This window comes from Heteronotia binoei, chromosome 10 (assembly GCF_032191835.1).
Source record: "Heteronotia binoei isolate CCM8104 ecotype False Entrance Well chromosome 10, APGP_CSIRO_Hbin_v1, whole genome shotgun sequence".
Classification (NCBI taxonomy): Eukaryota; Metazoa; Chordata; class Lepidosauria; order Squamata; family Gekkonidae; genus Heteronotia; species Heteronotia binoei.
This window is the reverse complement of record NC_083232.1, coordinates 61,372,402-61,398,970: the sequence shown is the minus strand read 5'-3', so window position 1 is coordinate 61,398,970 and position 26,569 is coordinate 61,372,402. Positions and strand designations below refer to the sequence as shown.

Here is a 26,569-nt window from a genome sequence, read left to right as displayed (position 1 = left end):
CTGCAACATTGGATAAAGTCTTGTGTTTTTTGTTTGAGCCAGTCTCATTGCACACTTCCAATGTCTGATCTTTCTGTAGCACACTTGAGCCCTTTAGGAGGTCTGACTTCCACTCCCTGGCCACCATTTTTTTTGCTGTTAGCAATGTGTGCATAACCACACATGGAGAGCCAGTTTGGTGTAGTGGTTAAGTGTGCAGACTCTTATCTGGGAGAACCGAGTTTGATTCCCCACTCCTCCATTTGCACCTGCTGGAATGGCCTTGGGTCAGCCAAAGCTCTGGCAGAGGTTGTCCTTGAAAGGGCAGCTGCTATGAGAGCTGTCTCAGCCCCACCCACCTCACAGGGTGTCTGTTGTGGGGGAGGAAGGTAAAGGAGATTGTGAGCCGCTCTGTGACTCTTCGGAGTGGAGGGCGGGATATAAATCCAATATCTTCACACATTCACCTAATGGCGAGTAAGTGGTTTTGCACATGTGCAAAGCAGACTTTAAAAAACCCCACAAAGCTGTCAAGCATGGTAGGATTCCACTGGTAATTAATTGTTTTAGGATCCCCCATAAAGCTGGTCTGTGGAATATCAGGGGGACCAAGGTATGTTGGCTCTGTTATTCTTTCCCCCTCCCCCTTCTTTCTTTATTGCGTGTGAAGTAGAATAGAAAGAAATGAAACTGACTTGAGAAGAAGCAATCGGCACCTTCCCATACATTCCTCTTTGGGAGTGTGAAACATCTGGGGGAAAGCAAGGATGAGATACTGATAACATTGTGAGAATGTAGACATTTATGATATGAACATATGAACATATGAAGCCGCCTTATACTGAATCAGACCTTTGGTCCATCAAAGTCAGTATTATCTTCTCAGACTGGCAGCGGCTCTCCAGGGTCTCAAGCTGAGGCTTTTCACACCTATTTGCCTGGACCCTTTTTAGTTGGAGATGCCAGGGACTGAACCTGGGACCTTCTGCTTCCCAAGCAGATGCTCTACCGCTGAGCCACCGTCCCTCCCCCTAGTTTATGTGTTAGCGCACCCCGCTGTCCCCCACCCTTGGGAATCCTTTGAAATATGTTTTAAAAGTAATGTAGCAATGTATTTTTGGTATTACTCTCAAGAACCTTCATTGAGAGCATATCAGTCTATCAATAAACGTAGTTTTGTATCCACTTGACTCGTCATTGAAACTGCATGCATGCCTGCCCACCCTTTCTCTGGTGACTGCATGGTGGCCGTCTGATCACTCAACCATTGGGTGAGGCAGAATTAGGGTGATGTGTGTGATTATATTTCTCTGGAACCAGTGGTCATTTTGTAGAAAAATAGGTGGTGGAGCTCATCCACGGATTGTTATGCAGCTGCACATAATATTCAATGGACAAGGAGGTGGAACTCTCAAAAGGAGGAGGTGGAACTCTCAGAAACGTGCAGGAGCTGCACTCCTGTGAGCTCTCACTGAATCTGAGGCCTGTCTGGAACAAATAGTTCTAGAGAAATTAGAGGCAAAGCCAAGCCTGCATTCTGACCACACCCTAAATTAATGTGGCAATCCAAAACATAACCAGAAACTATTGCTGTAATACTGCCTCCATGTTAAAAAACAAAAAAACCCCCCACAATACAGATTTACCTTCAGTCTCTTCATAAAAGTATAATTTAAAATGTACTGATGGACCTTAAACAGGTATAACTTTGGTTTCCTATAGGGTTGCCAGTCTGAATCAGGAAATATTTAGGAATATTTGGGGGTGGAACCAGGAGGCTATGAAGAAGAAGATGATTTTGGATTTATATCCCGCCCTATACTCTGAATCTGAGAGTCTCAGAGCGGTCACAATCTCCTCTACCTTCCCCCCTCCACACACACAACAAACACCCTGTGAGGTAGGTGGGGCTGAGAGTGCTTTTACAGCAGCTGCCCTTTCAAGGACAGCTTCTATGAAAGCTATGGCTGACCCAAGGCCATCTCTGCAGGTGCAAGTGGAGGAGTGGGGAATCAAACCTGGTTCTCCCAGATAAGAGTTCGTGCACTTATCCACTACACCAAACTGGCTCTGAGGGTGGAGCCAGGAGTTTTGGCCATCACATTTAAAGGGACTGCACTCCTTTTAAATGTCTTCTCTTCACTGAAAATAATGGAGGATTGAGGCACCTACTTTTGGGGCTCATAGAATTGGACTCTCTGGTCCGATCTTTTTGAAACATTGCTGGGGGGGGGTTTGAAGAGGGGCACCAGATGCTATGCTGAAAATTTGATGCCTCTACCTCAAAAAACAACCCTTCAGAGACCAAGATATCAACAGATCAATTCTCCATTATACCCTATAGGAACTGGTCTGCATAGGGTATAAAGGAGTGCCTAGTGGACTCAAGCGCCCCTCCCACCGCTTTCTGATAACCCTGAAGCAGGAAGAGGGCCTCCAAATCAGGGGATCACCTGCCTTTAACTGGGGATTGGCAACCCCAGTTTGCTAGGATCATATTCTACAACTCATAAATGCATGTTTTGATTTAGGTGTGCAGACTGAGTTACTAGTACTAATAATGAACTACTAGGCTATATGCCATAAATTGTTATTTTTAGAATTACTGAATAACTTCTTGCTGCTTAGATTATACTCTAAAATATACTGGTAGGCAAAAATTGTCAACTGCTTGCTCATACAAACAACTTTCAGCTTCAAGAGAGCAAGGACATAATGGATTTGTCTCTGCTGGTTTAATTGGTAACTCTTGCCAAAATGTGAATGTTGATTTGTCTAAGCAACTTGTCTAAACAAAGAAAGGCTGGTAACAATTTAAAAGTGGGAATGCAACAACCATAGTTCCCAGAATACAGTCTATGGAGGATGTTAAAGGAAATTGGGTTAAAACAAACAAAATAGTACACAGAGTATTTTGCAGCCTAAAATGTCAGTTGTGATTACTTAGAGATGAGCATCATGAAAGTCTTAGTTGAGATTGGGATTGCAATTAGAGTACAGACAGATCAATTTGTGTAGCTGACCAAGCTACACACATTCATTTCAAATCCAGAGAGAAATTTCCTGCTGAGTTTTTAGGTTTTATTTACAGAATTAGTGATTTGAGTCTATTCAGAATCTCACTATCAATTAAGGAGAGATTGAAATATAAATATATTTTACAGTAAACCTGTAAAGGCATCATGAGCAACTAGGCTTTTAAAAAAAATCTTCAAGTGATGCTAAACATTTTTGCACCATCAAGAGAATTCATATCTACTGGAACAACCTTGTGCAGGGAAAACAACTTGTCCATGTGAATCAGTCAGTCTTAACAGGTATACACATAAAAATTAAAGGGGTGAAACAGAAGATGGCACCTTGCCATCCAACAGTCAGCAAAAAGCAGTGTTCCCACAGGAGACTGCAATCTAGGAGCATATCTCTTTGATGTCTGGGAATGCAAATGGAAGCGCTGCCATTCAAGTTTTAAGACGGTCCTAGGGTTATCTGTCCCCCCATCCCAGCCACCTGCAGATAATAGGGGGAAGAGGGTTATTATCTCCTTGAGATTTTGGGATGGAGCCTGGGGAGGATAGAGACCTCCATGGGGTACAATGCCATAGAGTCCACTCTTTAAAGCATCCATTTTCTCCAGGACAACTGATCACTGTAGTATGGAGATGGGCCATAATTCCAGAGCATTCCTAGGCCCCATCTGGAGGCTGGTATTCCTAGTCCTGTACTCTCTCTTAAAAAGTTGGACTCTGAAAGCATTATGAACAAATCTGTGCGATATACAATGCTAATCTTTCTCTGAGAACCCCAATGAGCATAGTTGTATGCATATACCATTTTACTAGTCTCACATATAGAGCTGATATTGAAATTTTCCCCATAACGAAATTAAAATTGAATTTCAGAAGTTGCTCTGTAGGTGAAGTATCCAATGAATTTCAAGAGTTTTCATAAGACTCCTGACATTTGTTGGGTATATGCATGTATATTTGTTGTTTGAGGGATGGGGTTCATTCTACACAATTATCAGTTTTTGCCAAAAGCAATATAAAACTAATTGGAAGGTTCTTCAGGCAAAACAACTGCCTTTTTTATTAATCAGAACCCACGAGTTTCAATAAGCACCATGACATTTTTTAGTTGTAGGGTGAACATCTCTAATCTCATGCTTCTTGGGATCAGGTTAAGCTATTCTCTGTATTAGGAACTTTGATTTATCTGTAGTTCAAACAAAGCTCAGAAGAGGTATGTAGCATAGAACCCAACCATTGACAATCTGTGTTGAGAATTTTGCTTAAGAAAAGTGATTGAGAAACTTGCAGGCATAACATGAAACTAAAGTAGAACTTACTGGTTGCCTATGTGAAATGAAGGGTTGCCACCTTCCAGGTGGTAGCTAGAGATCTCCTGGGATTTCAACTAATCACTAGGAAACAGAGATCTCTTCAGCTGGAGAAAAATGGCTGCTTTGGAATGTGGACCTGTATGGAATTATACCCATTGAAGTCCCTCCCCTCCTTCAACCCCAGCCTCTTCAGATTCCACCCCCAAAACCTCCAGGTATTCCCCAACCCAGAGCTGGCAACCCTTGTAAGCCTGGCTCTATGCTGTTCTTTTCTTGATTTATAATATATGGTAACAAACATGCAACAAAAAAAATTAGGATGGTTGTGTTTTTGTTCTTCCCTGTTGTATTACTAAAAAGAAACTTTAGCCCACAAAGACACAACAAATGAAATAATTAGTAGCGTCAACCAAACTAATACTACAAAAGTCACAGCACAAAATAATCTTAGAGCACTACACCTACATTATTAATTTTTAATTTGTTCTTTTCTCTTCTTTGTATGTGTCCAGAGATGTGATAAAGGACAGCTCTACTCCGTCTGCGTGCTGAATCAAAATGTGATCCTGCTTTTCCTTTTCCTTTGAATTTTTCTGAAGAGCAAAAATGAGAAGGCACCGTTAAACCATGGAAATAGTACTTTAACTTTTTTTAAAATGAACTACTGACATTTCAGATTTTACAAGCTTGGCATTTGAAACCTCTGTTAAATCTTCCTGTTTGGGGGAAAATGAAAATTAGATCAAGTACACAAAAGCTAAGACTGCATGTATGGAGTCCTCTTCAAAATGCAAGAATTTGGCTGATCGGTCAAATAGTGCCACATCCACACTTTGTGAATGCTATTTTTTTTAAAGAGCTCCACTTGTGCAGCTTTGGGGATTACAAGGCATACCCTCATGTGCAGCAGCCAATTGCCCTATGCATACCAAAATCTGTTTATGTATTTAGGGTTCCTAGCTACATCAGGGAACTGAATCAGAAAGTGGCAATTAGTTATAATTCATAGATTTGTAGATGGCTAAAAATAATTTTGGCCTACATTTTACTCAGTTACATGGTAGGTCAAAACTAGACCAGTAGAAAAGAGCAAGAGTCCAGAAGCACATTAAAGATTAATGAAATTTGTGGCAGAGTGTGAGTTTTTGTGAGTCACGGCACTGTGAATCTTGCGTCGTAGGCCGGTTTGTGAATCTTGCGTCGTAGGCCGGTTTGTGGCCGCAGGAGCAGAGCAGGAAAAGGGGAGGGGAGGGGAGAAATGCTTTTAAAAACAACAGCTTGAGCTAAGAAAGACACAGAGAGAGAGAAAATCAGCTCAGCCTGGAATCTCTTTCTCTCCATTTGCAAATGATCTTTTCTTCTTCTTCTTCTTTTTTCTTTCTTTCTTACAAATAAACCTTTGGATTATGAGCAAAGAAGTCTTAGCCTGGTAATTGCTGATTTGGGGAAGGGGCACAGCCCCAAAACCGGTTAACACATTCAAGGAAAAAAGTGGGTGTATAAATACCACAATGAATCAATTTAAATCAAAGGGTTCTCTAGTAACGTAAGCTCTCAAACAGTTTGATTCTGATGCTTTCTCTTTTCACAGGAGATAAGAATTTATGGCACCTCTCCATTGATCCCCTGTCCCGTGTGGACAGTCTCTGTTCATATACCAGCAGTATTAAGATACTACAATGGGACATATATATGTGGGGTTGTATTTATTATATTGTTCGTAATTTAGTAGCCATTTTAAAATGTTTAACTAATTTATGTACATCTTAGAAATTTAATGTTCTTCCCTTGTAGCCATGACCTTTTGTTTGGTGAAAAGCAATCTACTGGGACCAAGGCATAGCAGCATTTCTCATTATTAGATTCCTGGTTGTGGTAATTATCTTTACAACTTCGAACACAGGCCAATTCAGATATCATCTGTGCTGCTTTCCATTCAACACAGTTGCCATAGCTTCAGCCGCCCTGAGCCATCCGTGGGAAGGGTGGGATATAAATCCCAAATAAATAAAACAAATAAATAAATGATGTCTACACAGAATGGAGTCCTTCTGGGTTGATGTAAAAATAAAGTGTATCATAGTTCAACAGAATGTTAAGGTCAACATAAAGTATTGCAAAACATAAGAGATACATAATCTATGCTGGAGAATGATCCCAACTCTGAGACCAAGAACAGCATAGGGGCAACCCTCTAACTTAAAGCAAGTATATGCACTAAGAATTCCATAACAGAATACCAGCAAGCAACAAACCAATAATGCATATTGTGCCCATAAATCTACAGCAGTAATGTAGTTAAAGGATTACCAATCACATACATAGCCTATTGGGCACCAAGGTGGATAAACATAAGAACATAAGAGCCCTGCTGGATCAGACCAATGGTCAATCTAGTCCAGCATCCTGTCTCACACAGTGGTCAATTAGTTCCTCTGGATGGCCAGCAACAGGGCATAGAGATCATATGTTGCCACCTGGCTTTGGGATTCAGAGGCTTAGTGCCTCTGAATGTGGAGGTTCCCCTCAGTCACCATGGTTTATCTTCCATGAATTCATCTAATCTCCCTTTTAAAGCTGTTTATTACTGTGACCATCACTACATCCTCTGGCAGAAAATTCCACATTTTAATCACTCTCTGTGTAAAGTAGTGTTTCCTTTCATCTGTCTTGAACATACTGCCCATCAGTTTAATTGGATGCCCTCTAGTATTTGGGAAGAAGGAGAAAAAGTTTTCTTTGTTAGCTGTCTCTACTCCATGAATAATTTTATAATCCTTTATCATGTCCCCCCCTTAGTTGTCTCTTTTCTAAACTGAAAAGTCCCAGGGTGCATTCACACTACACTAATAATGCATTTTGCAACTAGATTTTTACTGTGTAAGAATAGTAAAAATTCAGTTGCAAAATGCATTATTCAGTGTAGCATGAATGCACCCCTAGACTCTTCAGCCTTTCCTGATAAGGAAGGTGCTCCAACCTCTGAATCATCTTGGTTGCAGTCTGGAAATATAATTCCACGAGAATTCCAGGCTCCACCACAGAGTCCCATATCAGTGCTTTATTTAGAGTTTTGCTAGAGGTAGATGAATATAGAAGTAGAATTCACACGCCTTTTACAGGCCAATGAATTCTTTTTAAAGGTCACATGTGTCTTTAGCATGGGTGTGCTGCAAGTGGCTTCATCACACATGTTATGCACAGAAAATAAATACCTAAGAAATAAATACTGGGGTCTATGCCAGTCGCAGCACATTAGAATGTGGGTCTGTTTTCTCCCTGAGTTCTGTGTGTAAACATCTCATGAACTATTTTTTTTTTTTACTCACAGTTCCATTTGAACATCTTGTCAAAAAGGGAATTGCTTATAAAACCTCATCCTCTTTCAATAAAACCATTTTACCTCACCTTTAAAGGTGCTACTAGAGTCTTTTAAATAGGTTTTAAAATAAATGCTATTGCATGCAGCCAGAAATGAGAAAAGGAATTTGGGGAGCCTCAAACGAAGCTGTCCATCAGTTGAGTCTAATTAAAATCAATGCCAAATATACAGATGAGGGGAAGAGAAACCCAATTAGCACAGCCGGAAATTAGCAATAGATAACAAGTATATCTAGACACTGACACAAAAAAGAAAACAGAAAGACTTGATGCCTACATGATTGATGTGAAAGCTTAAATGCAAAGCAAATCCATTAGTAAAGAAACACCGGAAGCCTGCCTCTCCCTCTATGTTATTATGGGAACAGTTCATACACCTGGTACAACTGGTGAAGAAAGCTTTTTACATCATAGTTACAACCTTACAGGCTTTTCTACTGATTTGCTATTGAAAACATAGACTTTGGTTTTTTTAGCTGTTTCTTAGATAATGACATCCTATACCATCAAAGCATTATAAGCTACTACCCAATACTGAGTTTTTAGACAGAATGCACACATTGTCCCCATTTAGGTCAGGGCATAGTTACAGTCAGATCTCCAAAACAATGGTTCAAAATGCTGCATAACAAGCAATGCTATTACGGCTGCTAAATCTTTCTGCCCTTTCCTATTAGGTGCTGTTTATTGCTGATGATAGTGAGTTGAAGCTTCTTCTGAGGAACTATTAAGAGATTATCATCATAAGTAGACATCTTTGATTTCATTTAAATGATGTTCTCTTTTTTGCCAACAATCTTGGGGAAATTATTAACCTCAGAATCAGCTGCACATCAGCTGGGAATAATAATGATTACTGCATAAGGATATTGTGACAAAGAAAGAATTACCGTAACTATTATGAAGCTTCACTACACTTCAATGCACATCAAAAAACACACTCCCCCACAACTCTCCTACTGTCATCTACACAGTGATGTGGGTTTTCCTGAAAAAAGGATGATGATTTTTTTTTCTTCTTAAAAATGTTCTGAGAAATTCTTTGATGCCCTGAACACAGCATAATCTGATCTGGCATGTTTGTTCGAGATATTCAGTAACCTTTTTTTAAAAAAAGGCTCAAGTCAATTTTATGTCTCAATAGAATCAAATATTTGAATGAAGTAATTGATTAAGAGGCGAAAACCCAAATAATAAATCAAATTCAGTGTTTCATATGGAAATTATTTTTATTGTAACAATAATTAAATTAAAACACACCTTAATTTTTTAAGAAAAAGAAACTGTCTTGACAGTGCAGTCCTAAGCAGAGTTACACCATTGTATATCCAAGAAAGTCAATAGGCCTAGAAAGGTGCAACTTTTTTTAGGACTGCTCTGAAATTTTAGGACCATGTGTGGCATGCAGTGCACTGGCTGGGGTTGTCCACACATTTGTTTCAACAGAATTTAATTGTTGTCCATGGAGATTAGTGGGACACCCTGGCATTTGCTTTAGTTATTAGTTCTATATCAGAATAATGCTTACAATATCCCTTCCACCATGTGAGTGGATATATAGCACTAGGAATTTTAGCTTTGGTTTTGATGTGACCTGCATGACCAATGAGGTGAATTTGTACTTTTTAAAATATAAAAAATGGATTATTATATGTTTTGGGGATTTTATTCCTTCACCTCCTTGGTTAACAAACAGGTAAAATCCTGCATCAGCTCTTTGATGCAATTCATAGGGATAATAACCTGGGGGGGGGGGGGAACTGACAGTTTTGAAATTGCGAGGCTTGCCTTACATTGTATTTTCAATGGTACCCTTTCATTAATTTTATGAAACAATGTATCTTTAGAAATGGGAGATTTGATGTGGAAAGATAAAACACTGGAAATGTTGTCTCCCACATCTCTGACTCCACAAACAGATATCTTTCCTCCAGACTTCCTAGGACCCCTTATTTGCCTACATCAGACCTTGCCTATTCCTAGGCTGGTCAGTCCCCAGGTCTGGGAGGGGATCTCACAGTTTTTCAGGCTCCTTCCCACTACCAACTAGTTGGCTGTTGGGGGGAAGCCCCGCCCCAACAGCCACCATGTGCCTTCAAACCTCAGCAGGTTTAGAAGAGGCTTGCAACTATTTGAATTTCTGAATGTGTGTGTGCCTTTAAATCTTGGAAAGCTGGGGGAAGGGGCAAGCAGACAGAGCCAAGTTGCTCTCATTTTGGAAGTAAACTCTACCCCCAAGGCTGTTCTTTCATTTTCCTGAGTCTGAAGAAGTCAGCAATGTGAGTAAATTGCCCCAGTGAGCTCACAAAAGAGTGCTTGCTAACTGTTTATTTTGGCTACTTTGTGAGAGTACTATGTGAGTGTGTGTTCATTTTCATTTAGTGGAAGTTTAGCTGCTGGGGGTATGGAAATGAAGACTGTATTCAGGGGAACCGCACTGCCGTATTTTTATTTATTTTAGGGAATGGGAAAGTCTCCGAGCTCCACTCCCAAAGTCCCCAAATATTTTCAAAGTAGGACCTGGCAACCCTACCTATCCCACATGTCATAGATGTCAGCTTTCCATAAGGCAACACCTAGAAAATGAATCAATCAACAAAAAGAAAAGGAACCACCAACCACACCAATACCTTGTCTTTTCTCCAACCAGTAGAAACTGCACATTTTGAATCCCCTGTTTTGTATTCAAACTCAGTTTACGAACCTATGTTTAATATAATCCCACCTTAATATAACAACCATTATTTCCCTTATATTTACTTCTACGTATTCCCATGTCTTCCAGCTTTGCCTTTCCCTTTTTTCATCTCATTTATTAACATGTACTATCTGCTATCCTTCCCTCATCCACTTTCCTTTTCTCACTGCTAGATGGTATACTAGCTATTATATGAAATTATTTTAGAGGGTATTTTACACAGTTATGGTCTAAGTGCTGGTCCCTGCCTCATGATGGGACAGGTTTTAAATGTCTCCTGATTTGGCCAGCTAGGCACTCAGTTATTGTTATGGGGTGATTTGACAGAAAAGGTTCTCCCTCTTTCATCTGCTTACTGTACAGGTACAGAGAAATAAGCCAAACCCTTTATTTAAAAGGCCACACAAGCTTTTAAGCAATTTAGCCAATAAAAATCTGTTCTCACTTCGCATGAATAATGGAAGTAATCACTAATGAATTAGGACCTAAGAGTACGAAAATCTATTCACCATTCAGCACTTTACGAATTTGTTCTTTCACTAGTCTCTTAGGGCACCAAGCAAGGCTAGTGTATGCAACTTAACTAAAAATTTGCTCAAAAATTCTTCCCTACCTTAAAAGAGAGTTCTCTATGCTCCTATGACTGTGGAAAGGAATTTGAAAACATCTGGGTAGTGTCTCAGAAGAAATGGGCTGGACTTTCACTGGTGATACATGGGACATTATTGCTCAGAGCAACTTATAGTTTTCTATTATTTTTCTTGACTTTCCTGAGCTTGAATGCTGCCTAAAATGTCTTTGGATAGAAACATTTCCAATGGCAGAAGCATAACTTTCCTGACTCCCCTAAAATGCTGTTACTGGGGCCTTGGAAGCCTTCCATGTGAGGTGGCAATTATTGCCCCCCTTGCTAGGGTTGCCAGGTCTTACTTGGCTGCCAGCAGAGCGACTGTCCTCATGTGCACCAAGTGATAATGTCACCCAGAAGTGATGTAATTGCACCAGGCATGTCGTGTGGGTTTTTTACCCAAATGCTAGAGCATTCCCACATGATATGCCCAGCACAATTACATCACTTCCAGCTGAAGTCATTGCACCAGGGATGTCAAGCGCTGACAGAGCTCTTCAGGAGTGGGGCTCCCCCACTAGCCAATCCTGTGCCAGTGAGTTGGAGGTCCTGAAATCAGGGGAACCCCTGCCCCCAAGGGGAGGCTGAGAACCCTACCAGTTGCACATATGGAAATTTTAGGCAGCATCTAATTCTTGATTTAGATCCTAACGTTAGTAACTCCAAAATAGATGTGTGCTATCAAGTAGCTTTTAAATTAAAACAACTCTATAAATTAATGTCCTCCAAATCATCCTATTATTAACAGCCTTGCTCAGCTCTTGCAAACTGAGGGCTGTGGCTTCGTTGATTGATGCATCCACCTCATGTTGGGTCTTCTTCTTGTCCGGCTGCCTTCAACTTTTCCTAACACTATTGTCTTTTCCAGTGACTCTTGTCTCTAGATGCTGTCTGCTAAAAGTATACTTAAACTCTATTCCAAGGTGCTCCATATTCTGAAAGCTTACTTGGCATATATCATTCAGTTTTTACATTTTACAGGGATGGGTAATTAGCTATGAAAGCCACTTAAGTCTTGAAATCCCAACTCTCTTCCATCCATTGTTTCAGTATTGCCCATTCAATTTAAGTCTATTGTCACTGCCTTCAGGGAGAAGTTTTAAAATGAATGAAAGAATTATGATATTCTTAAGCGATTAGATTTTGTGCCTGGATCCAATTTGATAGCTCAAAACAAAATGTATGTCAAATAGATAAAGGGCAATATGTGCAGAATTATTATTCTATGAATGGGGAACAAAATTGGGATTGAGGGTTGCAAGGCACTGTAGATAGAACTTTGATGATAGCCACATAATTAGCAAAGGAGTCTCATCAGTTAACAGGAGAAAGATTATAGAAATCTTTTCATCTACACTGCAGCATTTTGTCACATAAATATTTGTATAGTATGGTAAGATTCTGTCCTCTGTTATTCCAGTGCGAATATGAAGTACTCCTTTGGCCTTGTGAATTTTCTCTGTTCTCTGCTTCTCTGAAAAAGAACAGAATTTGTCTCTTGACATACAGAGGGTTCAGCACCTATATATATTTCCCTGTTTACTAAGTGACCTTTCTTCTCTGAGAAAATGTTTATACCCTGCAGTGAAACCCTGGTTCCTGGGAAATGATAAAGACTTTTATTTGGATGTATGCGTATCCATAATTCAAGAGCAAAAGCTATCTGTTTAATAAAAGTTATTTGTTCACAGCTTTTCAAAGAAATCTCACATCTTAAAAGCATGGATCACTTCTTTGTAGAAGGGCTGAAGCAAGGCAGCTGAGTCTGTGTGCATAATGTGACTGCTGATAGAATCTACCCTAATACCACATGCAGAAGAAGTTCTACAAGTCCTTATCAGACCTTTCCTATAGAAGTACCTAGCAGAGGCCATTTTGAGTCAGCAGTGTCTCCCCAACAAGCTGTATAACCTTCTAATACCAACCTGCAGCTCCTGATTTGATGCCTAATCCAACAGTCCCAATGTATTTATCAATGTGTTTATTTCTGAATTGTGCCTCAGTACTTTACCTGTCAAACACAAGGAAGTATTTCTTCCTTTCTATTCCTTCATTCTCCAAGAAGAACAATCTATACCTTTTTTTACTCCTTACTAGTTCTTATTCAACTAGAATAATTTCTAAAATTAATTCTAAAATGGGAAGATCTGCATTATTCAGTCCCTTCTATTCATTTACATCTTTTCTACCTATTTTCAATATTGAATGTGCATTTTGATAAAGTACTGTAATAAAGCAAAATGACTATACATATGATTGCATCAAGATTTGTTGTGCAGTGCTTTACTGGTTCACACATACATTTCTGTGCTTTGGTAAACCAAAATGTACCTGTTGACCATATACTTTCATAAAGTGTGTTATAAATACATACATATATGCACATTGTTAATAGAGATGGGGAAAAGACACAAATCAAAGGTGGAAAATGATCAGATCATCCAAAATCCAGCCCTGTTATAGACAGTTAAGATCTGAACATGTTGCATTATAGGACACTAAAGTGAATGAGCCAATTTGTGTTCAGTTTCACAGGCAAATTTATATTTGGAAATTGAAAAGCATAGACCAGAGAAACCCCTAATTTCCTTATCAAGTCCAGACTTGACCTATCCTACATTCTGAGACAGCGAACTCTAATTAAACATGTCCTGCCATTGTGTCTGTGTTGTAACCAAATTATGGACAGGCAAAGTTCTTTCGAATTGAATAGCATTAGAATTGCATGCAAGTAGCCATATGTGTTGACTGTACGCATTAGGGATGTGTACCACACACAAACATGCAGCCAGTATTTTTTTTTCTCCAAATATCAGGGAACTGAAAAATATCAGTATTTCCAGTTATTCAGGTCCCAAATATTGGTTTGGTAGCAGGAGCCAAGTTTTTTTTTAATTGGGAGGGGGATTCTAATATTATTTGACTCCATTATTCCCTATGGGGAATATTTCTGGGAGGCTGGAAGGGCTGTTTTTTTTAATGGGGGGGGGCAGGATTCTAATATTATTTGACTCCATTATTCCCTATGGAGAATATTTCTGGGAGGCTGGAAGGGCTGTTTTTTAAGCAAATTGGGTAAAAATTGTAGCACAGCTGATGGTAACTCTCTGCTAAATAGCTCCCAGGTTTCAAGTGAATTGAACCAAGATGTCAAAATCTATGGGTCCCTGAGTGAGGTGCCCCCAGCATTGTTTTCTACTGGGGAAAAAGTTACATGATTTTTCCAGGGCAAAGAATAGCCAAAGACACAAGAACCAGCAAAACAACCACTGGCTGAAAGCTCCCTAATGGAAACAGAACCAGCAAGCCCAACAAAACCAATGCAGAATGAGGAAATTTCAGCAGAATCAGTGGGGCAATATGGCAAACTTAATACAACCCATGCCAAAGTAGAGAATCTAAGCGAAACAAGGAGAAATGCACTAACATGAATGACAGAATTGCCCATTGAACATAATGGGAGATGCAGGAATGCCCACTAGACATAATGAATCCAGAAATGCCAATTAACTTGCATGGGCTCTACTGAAAAACATTACAGCACACAAATGTTGTAATGAAAATTTGGAATAGATTTACAAAAACTGCTCTGAGTGTGGAATGACGGCCCCCTGAATGGAATGACAGCCCCTGAGATGGGAATCTGGGATGGGAATTCCACACACCCACTCCATTGGAAAGACAGCCCTTGGGGCTGGAACCAGCACTCTTGGACTAGAATGGTAGCCTCCACAGTAGCATGATAACCCTTGGAAATAGAATAAGTGTTCTGAGCCTGAAATGATGGTCTCTGGAACCAGATAAACTGCTCTGGGCCTGAAATGACAGCCTGCAGGGTGGAAGGACAGTGCCTAGGAGTACAGGAACTGTGACTGGAATGACAAGCCTCATGGTGGAAGCAGCCACCGACCATCTTTAAATCACATGGGGAGGCTGGCTGGAGCTGGCTAATTCTGCCAGCCTTCTTCTCATGTGATTTAAATCACTGGTGGGAGCAGTTCTCAAGCCATGGTGGAGGCCATGGCTAGGAGCAAAGGGGACCCTACAGAGAAAATGTAATAAATAAATAATACCCAAGTGGTTAAGAAACCAAGTTGTATCATAAAACAATAAACCATGACAAACAACTGAAAAAATGCTGAAATGGTAATACTATAGAATACCCATACAGCTTATACTTCCATCACCAAGTGGAATAAAAAGATGGAACTTCTAAAAGAGGCAAGCTAAGTAGAAATGCAAATGTTGGGGGTGACGAAAAGTCCCTACTGCTCAGTGAATACCACAGTGAATGCCTGTAGATTATCACTTAGTTGATAAAACGCTGTTCCACATTAAAACATTCAAGTACAGTCCTTTAGTAAGGCCATTCAGCATGGTTAAATGCCTTTCCAGAAAAAAACCCTTATTTATTAAGTGGTAACTACTTGTATTAAGAAATGTTCTAATATTATCAGACAACAGTATATTGTTTAGAAAGCCAGTTCCATCATCCTTCACCCAGCAATAATATAACCTCCTAACTTATTATTTTACTGAACTTTAAACATTTGGAATTGCAACAAAGAGTTAATAAGTACAGGAGGCTGGAATCTTTATTTTATCCAAAAATATACTTTGGGGTCTACAGTTTTCCAAGTTTTCACAGTGACTTATAGGTGACCATATAGGTGACTTAAAAGCGACAATGAGGCAAAATACACTTGATAAAAATATGATAATATCACACTAAAGACAAAGAAGCCATTACAATAAAATTGCTGCAATCAAAGAACTATAAAAATTTCATTCAAAGCATTTGGAGTCAGCAGAAAACATCTATACTTTCACAATAAGAGCTACTACTTTTGACTTCTTCCAAACTTTAGACAATTTATAGTTTAAATATAGTCATTAATTATTATTGATCCTAGAGTAACCAGTATGTGTGTGGATGGGACCCGGGGTTCTCTCTGAATTAAAATAGATCTCCAGACTACAAAGATCAATCCTCCTAGAGGCTAAGAGAAATGGAACTCTAGGGTGTTCACAGAAAGTGGATGCTCCAGAATTTCCATTTATCTTGTGTTATACCATACAGCCTAGAAGAAACATTGAGAGTTGTTTGTAAAGACAATAAAGGTTGGAGGCCACTTGAGAATTGAGACTAGGATGGGACTGTTGTTGGCTAGTGTTCTCCTCTGAGACTTTATTTTGGATTTTCCTCCTTAACACTTAGAAAAACCCAAATACATTTTTGAGATGTTTTTAAGGGTGAGTGATACAAGGCAGGAAATTTAAATTCAGAATCTGCATTTTTGTGAGAGGAAATGACTTCACAGAAAGGGGAGAAGTTGAAAAGCAGAATGTTGACCTGTAAATGACATCACAAGATGTGATGCCACAGGACATGACATCACATCCTCACTGATATCCCTCTCTTTTCCAAATATTGTGTGAACATAAAACTCACAGGATTATTCCTCGAGGGGAAGAAATGAAATCAAAAAGACAACTTTTGAAATCTGGTCTTATTTTTTGTTATTGATTTAAAAATGCAGTTGCTGCTTTGGAAAGGACACGTTCTGGAAGTATTTGTTCCTAGAAGACAGAAATAAATTCATTCCCCCTCCCCCCCACAAAAAAAAATTCCACACTCCTCTTTGGCAAAATGGCAAAAACAATTGCTTGATCTTTGATACCAATTTAATGAACAATTACTGCTGGTCAAATGTTAACCATATAGGTGGGACATACCACATTGCTTTTCCAGCAATAAACTAGCAGTGAATTTTGATTTTCCAGCTCCAATATAGAATTTACAAATATGCCGTGCATTTGTTTCATTTGTATGTTGTGAAAGTTTTTGTTTTGCCTGTTTTCATTGCATATTTTCATTTCTAGCAGTACTTGTTGCTTTTACAGTTTTTTTTAATATCATCTATATGCAATTGTCAAAACAAGTTAAACATTGTATCAATTAACAGGATCAATTGGGTGTGAAGAAAGAGAAAATTGTGTGAAGCAACATTGTTAACAGAGTGTTTTGAGTTGAGACAGTTCAATTGTGAAATTCAGTAGTTTCTATAAACTAACATGATTACAACAACAGTACCAACATTATGCATTCATGGTATATTGTAAATGTATAGCCCGGTTGTTTTCATAATAATACATCTTCTGCACCCTAAGTTTATGTCACATCCATTTTTATATGTACCTTCTTTTTTATCCTCCTGTGCAAGCTTCACCTTTGTAACTGTGATATCCTTGAAAGAAGCCAGAAACAGAACTACATCCCCCTTTTCATTCTTAATAGGGACAATGTCCAATAGGCACCAAAATGAAGACCCTGTATGGAAAAAGAATATATTTAATTGACACAACTGTCCTTTGGAAGACCAAAAAACAAAACAACCCCCCCCCCCCCAAAAAAAAATATTTAAGTCACAGTTCCAAACTCCACAAATCTTATTTAGACAATAGTTAGAAAATCACAGATGCTCAATTCTCAGTAAATCTCTTTGCATCATCGGCCAAAACCTGGTAATGCTTATTTCTCTGAAAGCAAAGCACTAATTTAAATGCAATATACATCTCTGGGGATCATTAATAGAGTGTAATGAACCTTCTATCTCTTCTTGCATCCCATTTTCCTTTGAACTTTTAATGGAGGCCTGTGTTTCCATTTTAATGGAATGTCCCCCACTATGTTAACTCTGACATCTGAAGCTTCCGTTTATTCTGAAATGCCATTAGTTCATATTATCAGGTCTTTTTCTTCTCTCTTCACTCTCACACAGCCTTGGCTGCAGACCAGACATCTAATGTCTCAGTCCACTGTTTCAAAGACATTAAAACTAATCACACCCTTCCTTAAAATAGCAGCTGAAGCATTGCTCCTCAAATCTCAGCTGTTAAATACAGGCAATCCGAAAACCATTAAATGCTTGAATTCTGTGCAGGAAAGTATCTGATATCTTATGCTTATGAGAATTACTGTAATAAATGTCTTTCATACTAAGTGTTAATTGCCTCATAGCAGCATGGCAGGATTATTTATTCTTCTCTAAAATGCACAGAATTAAATTTGCCTGTTAAAACTTTTTTAAAATAATAAAACAATTTATTTAATATGCAAAGAGTGTTTTTATTACTGAATGTAATTAATATTAACCACAAGTTTCAATTCATAGGGATATTTCAGGAAAAACACCTCCAGTTATTTCTTGCATTGTGAAATGAACACAGACATCACTGAAAAAATAATCTAATAGACATCAGTTTTGTAAACACTGTGATCACACCGAGAATTTGTCGTGGTGGTGTCTCAGCTTTGAAAAAGCCACTCCAGGAAGAGGCATGCCATGACAATCTCACAGTGTCCATAATAGGCACAGGCCATGCATGCACTTAGGTGAGCATCCAGACACTCCTGGACATGTGGGGAGTGTGCATGGCATGCCTCAGCCATCCAGATGGCCAGGAAATGCACCATGCATGCAAGGTAAAGACAGACAGGACTCGGGAAGGGGGAATGTGTATGTGTCATCATGCACATTAAATTTGGAGGGGAGGAGTGGCTAGGGTGGACCTAATCTCTCATGTGATTGCACCCTGTATACAGTGAAAGATCATGATAATTTTAGAGGATAAAACACATCTTATCTAGGGTATTTTTTAAAGTAATTGTGGTTTCATATTTAGGATCATGTTCCTCTGGGAATGGAAGGTAAAATAAAGAGCAGATTCTCATGTTGTATGGAAAGGAACAACATTCTCTTTGTGTAGTTTACTGGCCTTGGAACTGGAATCGGATGGGTGATAAGGTTTTATTCTGCTTCTTAATTCTAAGGAAAATACTTCCATTGCTCAAAAATTAAGAAGATAACAACATAAAAAGAGCCCAGCTGGATCAGACCAGAGGCCTATCTAATCCAGTAGTCTGGCACCTTAGGCAATTGGCTATGGTCTCACACAGTGGCCAACCAGTTTCTCTGGAGGTCCAATAAGGGTATAGAAGCTGAGGTCTTTCCCTGTTGTTGCCTCCTGATTGCCTCTGAAAGTAGAGGATTCCTTTAGTGACCATGACTACTAGCCCCTGATAAACCTATCCTACATGAATGCATCTAACTCCCTTTTAATGCTATCTGTGGTTGCAGGCATCACTACATTCTCTGGCAGTAAATTTCATATTTGAATCAATGTGTGAATCACTCTTTTTGTCCTGAAGTTATGGCCCATTGGCTTCCTTGGATGCCCTCGAAATCTAGTATTTTGGGAGGAGAAAATGTTCTTTGTCAACTTTCTCCATCCTGTGTATGATTTTATAAACCTCTATAATGTTCCCCCTTAATTGTCTCTTTTCTAAATTGAAAAGCCTCAGCCTCTTCAACCTTTCCTCACAGGGAAGGTGTTCCAACCCCTTAATCATCTTGGTTGCCTTATTCAATACTTTTTACAACTCTGTGATGTCCTTTTTGAGATACAATGACCAGAATTGTACACAGTATTCAAAATGAGGCCATATCATATTATAACAGGGGTGCTATAACATTGGTCATTTTCTTTTCACAATCCTAATAATTCAGGAAAAGCATTCCACATATTCTCAAATTGATGTCATTTTCCATTAACATTTATTATTAAGAATTATTTAGCAAAAATGTAATAGCTGATTTTGGGCTAGTCATATTACTTTGTCCCACTGTTCTTCAGCTGTGAAGTAGGACCAATGTGTTCTCTGAGGTATAAATGTGTTACAACACAAAGTGCATTATATGCTGTCATGATCCTGGGTCTGCAAGGCCTGCAGGTCCCAGGGAAGCCTGCTTAGGAGTTACTGAGAAAAGCCTACATCTCCCAGGATCCCCTCTGTCCCTCTGATTGGGTAGCCAGGTTTTTAAGGGAAACTGGCCCAGGAAGGGGTGGGGCCTGGGAGGAGGACATAAAAGGGCCAAGCCCAGGAAGGGGGTGTTCTTTTTCTAGGAGGTAGAGCTGAGCAAAGCTGCTGCAAGGAAGAGGATCATCACCCTTAGAGGAAGGGTGAGTAGGCCCAGGTCTGACTGAGACAGTAGGGACTGTATAGAAAGACATGTTAGGGCATTTGTTTATTTTTCCTTCACCCCTTTACTCTTTAATGCATCTTGTTTGTTTATGTTGCACTGAACTTCTCTTTTAAAATAAAACCTTTTGTTGTTTACTCTGCCTGGTCCTCATGCCTATTATTTGGCCTAAGCTACAGGAAGCCTGAAAGGCTTGGGAGGGTACTCTGGGCCTTCTCAAAGGGAACCCTTAACTCAGAGTGGTGGCAGCAATTGGTAATACCCCCCTGAGTTGTGACATATGCATACAACTTGCTTCACTGCTTTCAACTTCTAGAACTGCCTGTTTAGGTGCAGCTGCATTTCCTGCCTTTTTTTTTGCTTATGGCACACAGGACAGGCCCAGGGATTTGGGACATCTTAGGCTAGGATAGGGAAACTACCTGCTGAGATGGATGCAAGTGGGAAGCTGGTGCCTGCTGCCCACACTGTGACATGGATGTCACGTGTCCTCCTTACCCACTAAACTGTGAGGAAAGGAAGAAGAGAAAAAGCCCTTTGGGAGACCTCCTAGGGTTGCCACTTGCCATAGGATAGGGTAGATGGTGGCAAGGCTGGTTAGTATTCCTTCACCTCTGGCACCTTAGGTTATTGCCTGTGCATATGTAGTACACAGGGTGTCCCACATGGTCTGGACAGTATTTTAGCCTATATTGTGTTATTCTTGCTAGTAGGATCACCACATCCTGCCTGGGAAATTCATGGAGATTTTAGGGAAGAGCCTGGGGCAGGATTTCAGAATTTTACCTGAAATCTATGGTCTACTTTGGAGTTTACACTCTAAAGCAGACATTTTCTCCAGTAGAATTGATTTCTGTAGTTTGGAGAACAGTGGTAATTCCAGGAGAACTCCAGGCCCCTAAACACTAGCCTGCTAGACTCTGTCCTTAATTTCACCCACTCTGTTTTCTTCTCTAAAATGATGGAAGGATATGGGGTGTAAATAAGAGATGGATAAAGGAATAGCCTATTAGAACCAAAAAGTTCCAGAATAGGATGGACAAAATGGGACAAAAAAAGCTTTTAAAATATGCTATTCTAAAAGGAAATTTTCAAGGAAGGGAGCATACCAATTTGCCCTGCTTTTTTCCCACCTCTGGAGTGCTAGGAAGGTGAGGAATTGCCTCACTACAACAGCTGCCCTGGGGGTTACAAGAAACAACATTTTATTCTTGAATATCAGCCAGAGCTTTAGTTTCCATAATAGCAGTACTGAAAGGCAGCTGATGGACCCCCCCCCCCCCCCCCCGGTTAATATTGCCTCGAATCCAGTTTCTATCCTCAGTTTTCCCAAGCAGTAAATCATTTCCAGTATTCCCTAGAAATAGTCACAAATTCCACATAATGCAACCAATCTATTGCACAAAGTAAAGTAGGCATAATTTCCATCAATTACCCCCACCAGCGTTGTGCCTCACAACATGGGTTCCCTTGTGAGACCTGGAATAACTTGTGATGATTATGTATTAACTGTTTGAATATGAATGACAAGAGACAATTGCGGGGGAAAGAGTAATCTACTAGAGGTTGATTCTCATAACTCAAAGAGTAACACAACTAAAGCACAAAAGAATATTTTATTAGAACCAAATGATCCAATAGTTATACATGGACTGTCTGTAGTTTTTTTTTTTTAACAACAGTGTCAAACATGAATTTGTGTATATCTATGTTAGAAACTTTTATCAACTTTGTACTTAAATGCTGGAGGTTTCCCCAAAGAATCCTAGGAAGTATAGGTGATAAAGGTGCTAACTGTTAAAGCTCCTAAGCCCCCTTCATAGGCCCATATTTCTCAGGATTTTTAAACCAGTTCTATACAAGGGTAGGTATACTTCAACTGTCCCTGGTTCCACTTATCATGTCATGATCCAGCAGTGTGGCAGTCATGCAGCTCATTGCTCAATAGATCACTTATCAATAGCTTGAATTAATGGACATCTATCCACATCTGTGGATGAACACAAAGACATCCATTTATTAAGTGAATCCTCCCCCCCCCGCCCCCTCCCCCCACTAGCACTGCAATCATTTAAAGAAGGAATACAATCACATGGAATTTTTTTCTGCTATACTCTTTGGTATCTTATCATACAACATTCATCTGAGCCTGCTGGACAGAGTAGTGTTGTAGCTGCTGATCTCTCTGGATCTTCAGTAGTTTTCTTTTGTCTGGATTGCTTTGTTGCTGCTTCCTTATACCTGATTGGGCCACCTTTCCACAGATGCCAGTAAGTGTGCAGCCACTAGTGGTAGGTAGTGTGTCCCATTTAAATGATGCCTGCTATTATGTATGCACAAAGAGTGGGCAAAGGGGTCTCGTTTGAGCACTTCAGCTATCTGACCTAGACCTGAAAATTGATTTGCTCTACTGTGCAGGTGCAAAGGAAGTTGTATAAAACTCATCCATTGTGGCTTCTACCCAGTCATGAGGGTGCTCAAGGGAGGTGGTGCACCGCAAAAGTGAGATGAACCAACTTGCAGCTCAGTTCACAAATAGGCTGCTGCTGTCAAACAAGATATGTACTCCTGCTGGATATGTTAACAGGGAAGTTCTCAGCACACCTGAACTAGGGGCTTCATTCCTTACTTACCCATGCACAGCACATAGACTGCAAGCACAGTACAGGTAGCACAAATTATTCTAGATCTGAGTTGGTGCTACTGGATTTGAATCTAGATGTTCTACTGCAGACTAATGCAGTGATCTGCATATAGGGTTGCCAAATTGAACCCCAGAAATATCTGGGGACTTTGGGGGTGGAGCCAGGAGACACTGGGGTGGAGCTAGGGGGAGGGGCGGAAACGTGCTCTGCAGCCTCTTCTCCGCTCGCCGTGCTGCTCCTCCGAGATGGGCTCAGCCTGAGCCCATCTCAGAAGAGCAGCCACGGAGCGGAGCAGAGGCGGCAGCGGCGCGGCGGCCTCTTCTCCACTCGCCGTGCTGCTCCTCCGAGATGGGCTCAGCCTAAGCCCATCTTGGAAGAGCAGCCACGGCGAGCGGAGAAGAGGCCGCCGCTGCCGCCTCTGGGGTGGAAGCGGAGGTGGAGGGGTGGAGGCAGGCCGGGGGCGTGGCGAGCCGCAAGTCTGGGTCCTAGAAGGGCCCGGATTTGTGGCTCGCCATGCTCCTGGCCTGCCTCGCCCTCCCCTGCGCTGCTGCCGTCTCTTGGCTGCTCCTCCGAGATGGGCTCAGCATGGGCCCATCTCGGAGGAGAAACTGCGGTGGGCGGGGAGGGGGCGGCAGCGGCGTGGCGGCCTCGCCCGCTCCAGGATCTGGCGGCTCGGCGCCGTTTCCCCCCTCTCCCCCCGCTTCCATTTTTTGGGGGAGCGGGGGAAGAGGGTGGAAATCCTGGGGTCCCCCACCAGGGCGGGAGGTTTGGGAAGCCTATCTGCATATGAATACTCTAATTGAAAATGTGTACACAAACATTAAACCAGGGTGTCATCTCAGGTCTTTGCTGAAGAACATTAGAAAGATTCAGTTCTTTTTGAGCAAGAAAAGTCAAGACACCTGCATGTAATTGTTTACTTTCAGCTCTTCACTGATTTAAAGTTTTGCCTTTTAACTTGTAGGAAAATAAATATATTGACCACACAGGGTCCTTTCTTTGTACACTAGCAGTAAGTGAAAAATTGTATGGACATGGCTCTCTGTGTTCTTGGTATTTTTAGAAAGCTTTTCACAAGAAAAGGGTTTCCTTTCTTGCTTCAGCAAGTGCACACAAAGGGCACTTCCACTCTGAACAATCACTGTCTTTCTGAGATCGCCTTCTTATGTTTATATTTGTGCATTATTATTATTATTGCCTCTGGGTATGTTATGTACAAGAAAATAATCTTGTCCCTCATACAGCGGTATTTTACGATTTAAAATACAGTTCTGTATCCTTAGATACACCATCAGAGACTGTGAGTGAGGAGTTCATGTTATACAAAGTCATAAAATTATGGCACACAACTCAACTCGCATAGGCTGTCTTTTGCAGAGAGAGCCAAACCAGACATGATAAGAGTCAGCCACTGTTTCAATTGCATGATAAGTAAGGCAGACTGATTTTTAAAGTAAAGGAAGCCTGTTACCACTGCCTATCCAGCCAAATGCTGTTCTCAGATTTCCAACCAAGCTCAATTCTGGTACGGGGCCTGACTGAAGGAAAATAGTTTTTGCTATAGACGTGCACCCTATTTGGTTTGAAAACTGGACCTACTGACACTTCATACAGGAGACGATCATTATTATATCTAATGAACATTAAACAACTGTGTCTGCTATCATCAACACCTAGGCCAGGGAGATTCCAACCCTCCTGGCTTTCAGAAAACAATGTCAAAGTAAACAGATTTGAGTCCAGTAGTACTTTAGTGAGCAACAAGATTTTTTGAGCTTTCAAGCTCCCTTAATCAGACAGGGGTTCTATTGAAAGTTTATACCTTAAAAACCTTATTGGTCTGTAAGAAAATTCCCTCTAATATTCAGAAAATCGTAGTCACCCACCTGGTTGCCAGGGTGCCTGGAGACTGAACTCACACACATCTGCTAGGAGAACGTGGGTTTGGCTGCCGGACTGGAAAGGACTTATGAGTACTAACAGACACAATGCTAAAGCAGCACCCCATGTTTCTGGAGTGCTAGCAAGAAGAACGGATGGTTTCCAGTCGCTTTGTGTGAACACCATCTCTATCGTTGGAGCGGAAGCTATCCAGGCCATGCGGTTTTCGGCCTTGACCATAGAATCCACTTTGGGAGGCTAACACCAGCTATCTTCCAGCAGTGCCAAGACTCCATTTCAGCGAAGCGGGAGGCTCATGTACTCAACAGATGTCACCCATCCATGAGGCCATCAAGCTTAGGCATGGACCCTGCTGGAACGTCTAAGCCTTTGTCCAACGGAACTAAGGACAAAGACTGGTGTCAAGAAGAACACTGAAGAAGAGGAAGACCATCTTCAGCAAGCCAAGTTCCTTTGTGTAAACCGGGTGTTATCTTAGGTAGTAATTTGGCCATCTATTGTCATCTTTTTAGATAAGTGTAATAGTCCTAAGCACCCCTCCACCCAGTGATTTCCCCCATTCTTCTCCCCAACGGTCATCTTGCAGCATCCCCACCTTGGTCCATTGTTACCTGGAGGTCCAATCAGGTAACCAGGACCCAAGCTTGTTCATTGGTCAGTTATGGGCATCCAATTAGGGGCCACCAATTAACTTGCTATTGGCTACTGCAGAAGCCAGCCCTTATGGTCACTGCAGAGCCTCCCCTTTTTCCGCCCCTGTACCTCCCATTCCCTGAGGGTCTAAGGTAGTCTATATAACCTGTGACCCAACTCCACTCATGTGTGCATCTAGCAGTACCCTATCTCTGCTGTTTAGATCCACCCCCGATTCCTGATCAGTTGAGGGTCCTGTTTCCCCCGTCCTCTTTCGTCGCCATTGGAACCTTCCTTGAAGACTACGATCGGTAATTATCACCCTGTTTGTCTATCCATGTGTTGTCTTTATATCTCTCTCTATTTTTCCTAGGACTGTATGTATGTTTCATGAGCACATTGCCTTGTATGTATGCCTATATTTTTCTGGAATAAATTTTAATTGTTTTACTTAATTAGAGTCCTTGATAAATTTAAGCATTAATTTCTGAACGTGGATCTTGTATACATAGATAAAAGATCCTTATTAAGCCAGGTGCCCACCTGACAATTCCCCATCCTCATTTTGAGGGCATTTTGGCTTACAGGTCTCTAAGGTGCTACTGGACTTGCATCTAGTTGTTCTACTGCAGCTCTGCTTTTGAAAATAATTCAAGTTCCCTGTTGGCTATGTCTGAATCTCTGCATAATCTGCTTCTCTTGCTGGATTATGTTAACCCCTATTTATTTGAAATTTGTTTTACTTTTTTGTACAAACAGGATAGAAAGCTGGTATAACAAACCCTAACCTTACTCACTGCTAGGATTACAAAGTAACAGTGGTGGTAGAAAGTGCCCTCAAGTTACAGCTGATTTATAGCAACCCCATTGGGTTTTTAAGGCAACAAAAGTTCAGAGGTAGCTTGCCATTGACTGCCTCTGAATCATAGCCCTAGACTCCCCTGGTGGTCTCCCACCCAAGTACTACCCAGCTCTGCTTAGCTTCCAAGATCTGATGAGATCAGGTTAGCCTGGCCATCCAGGTCAGGGATGTAATAGGAACCATAAAGCAGTCTGCCATCACTAGTTGGCAACATTGGTTTTCCACTTTAATAGCCCAAGTGTCGGCAGGCCAGGTCCTTTGCTTTGCAGTTCAGCTTTCTTCTTGTTGCAGTCACAAAATCCACTGTCATCTTATTAAAGATAACCCTGATGCTGCAAATGATACAAAATGCAGCATCAAGGCTGTTATTTGTTTAGGGTTTGTAGAATCTTTCGGGCTCAAGTGCCGTGTTCTACTGGAGAAAGTTTTCCTTCCAGACGTTTCATTCTCAGCTG

The 26,569-nt window shown here is 40.8% G+C and overlaps 1 protein-coding gene across 2 annotated transcripts in view; it reads right to left on the bottom strand.

Moving 5' to 3' along the window:
- The window catches only part of KCNH8 (potassium voltage-gated channel subfamily H member 8), a 287,653-nt gene that overhangs the window by 123,419 nt on the left and 137,665 nt on the right, over nucleotides 1-26,569 (bottom strand). For both annotated transcript variants that reach the window (XM_060248762.1, XM_060248763.1), the window contains exons 3-4: nucleotides 17,228-17,359; nucleotides 4,787-4,914 (exon numbers count right to left, since the gene is read on the bottom strand). In XM_060248762.1, coding sequence (XP_060104745.1) covers nucleotides 4,787-4,914; nucleotides 17,228-17,359 — 260 coding nt within the window. The remainder of the gene's footprint in view (nucleotides 1-4,786; nucleotides 4,915-17,227; nucleotides 17,360-26,569) is intronic.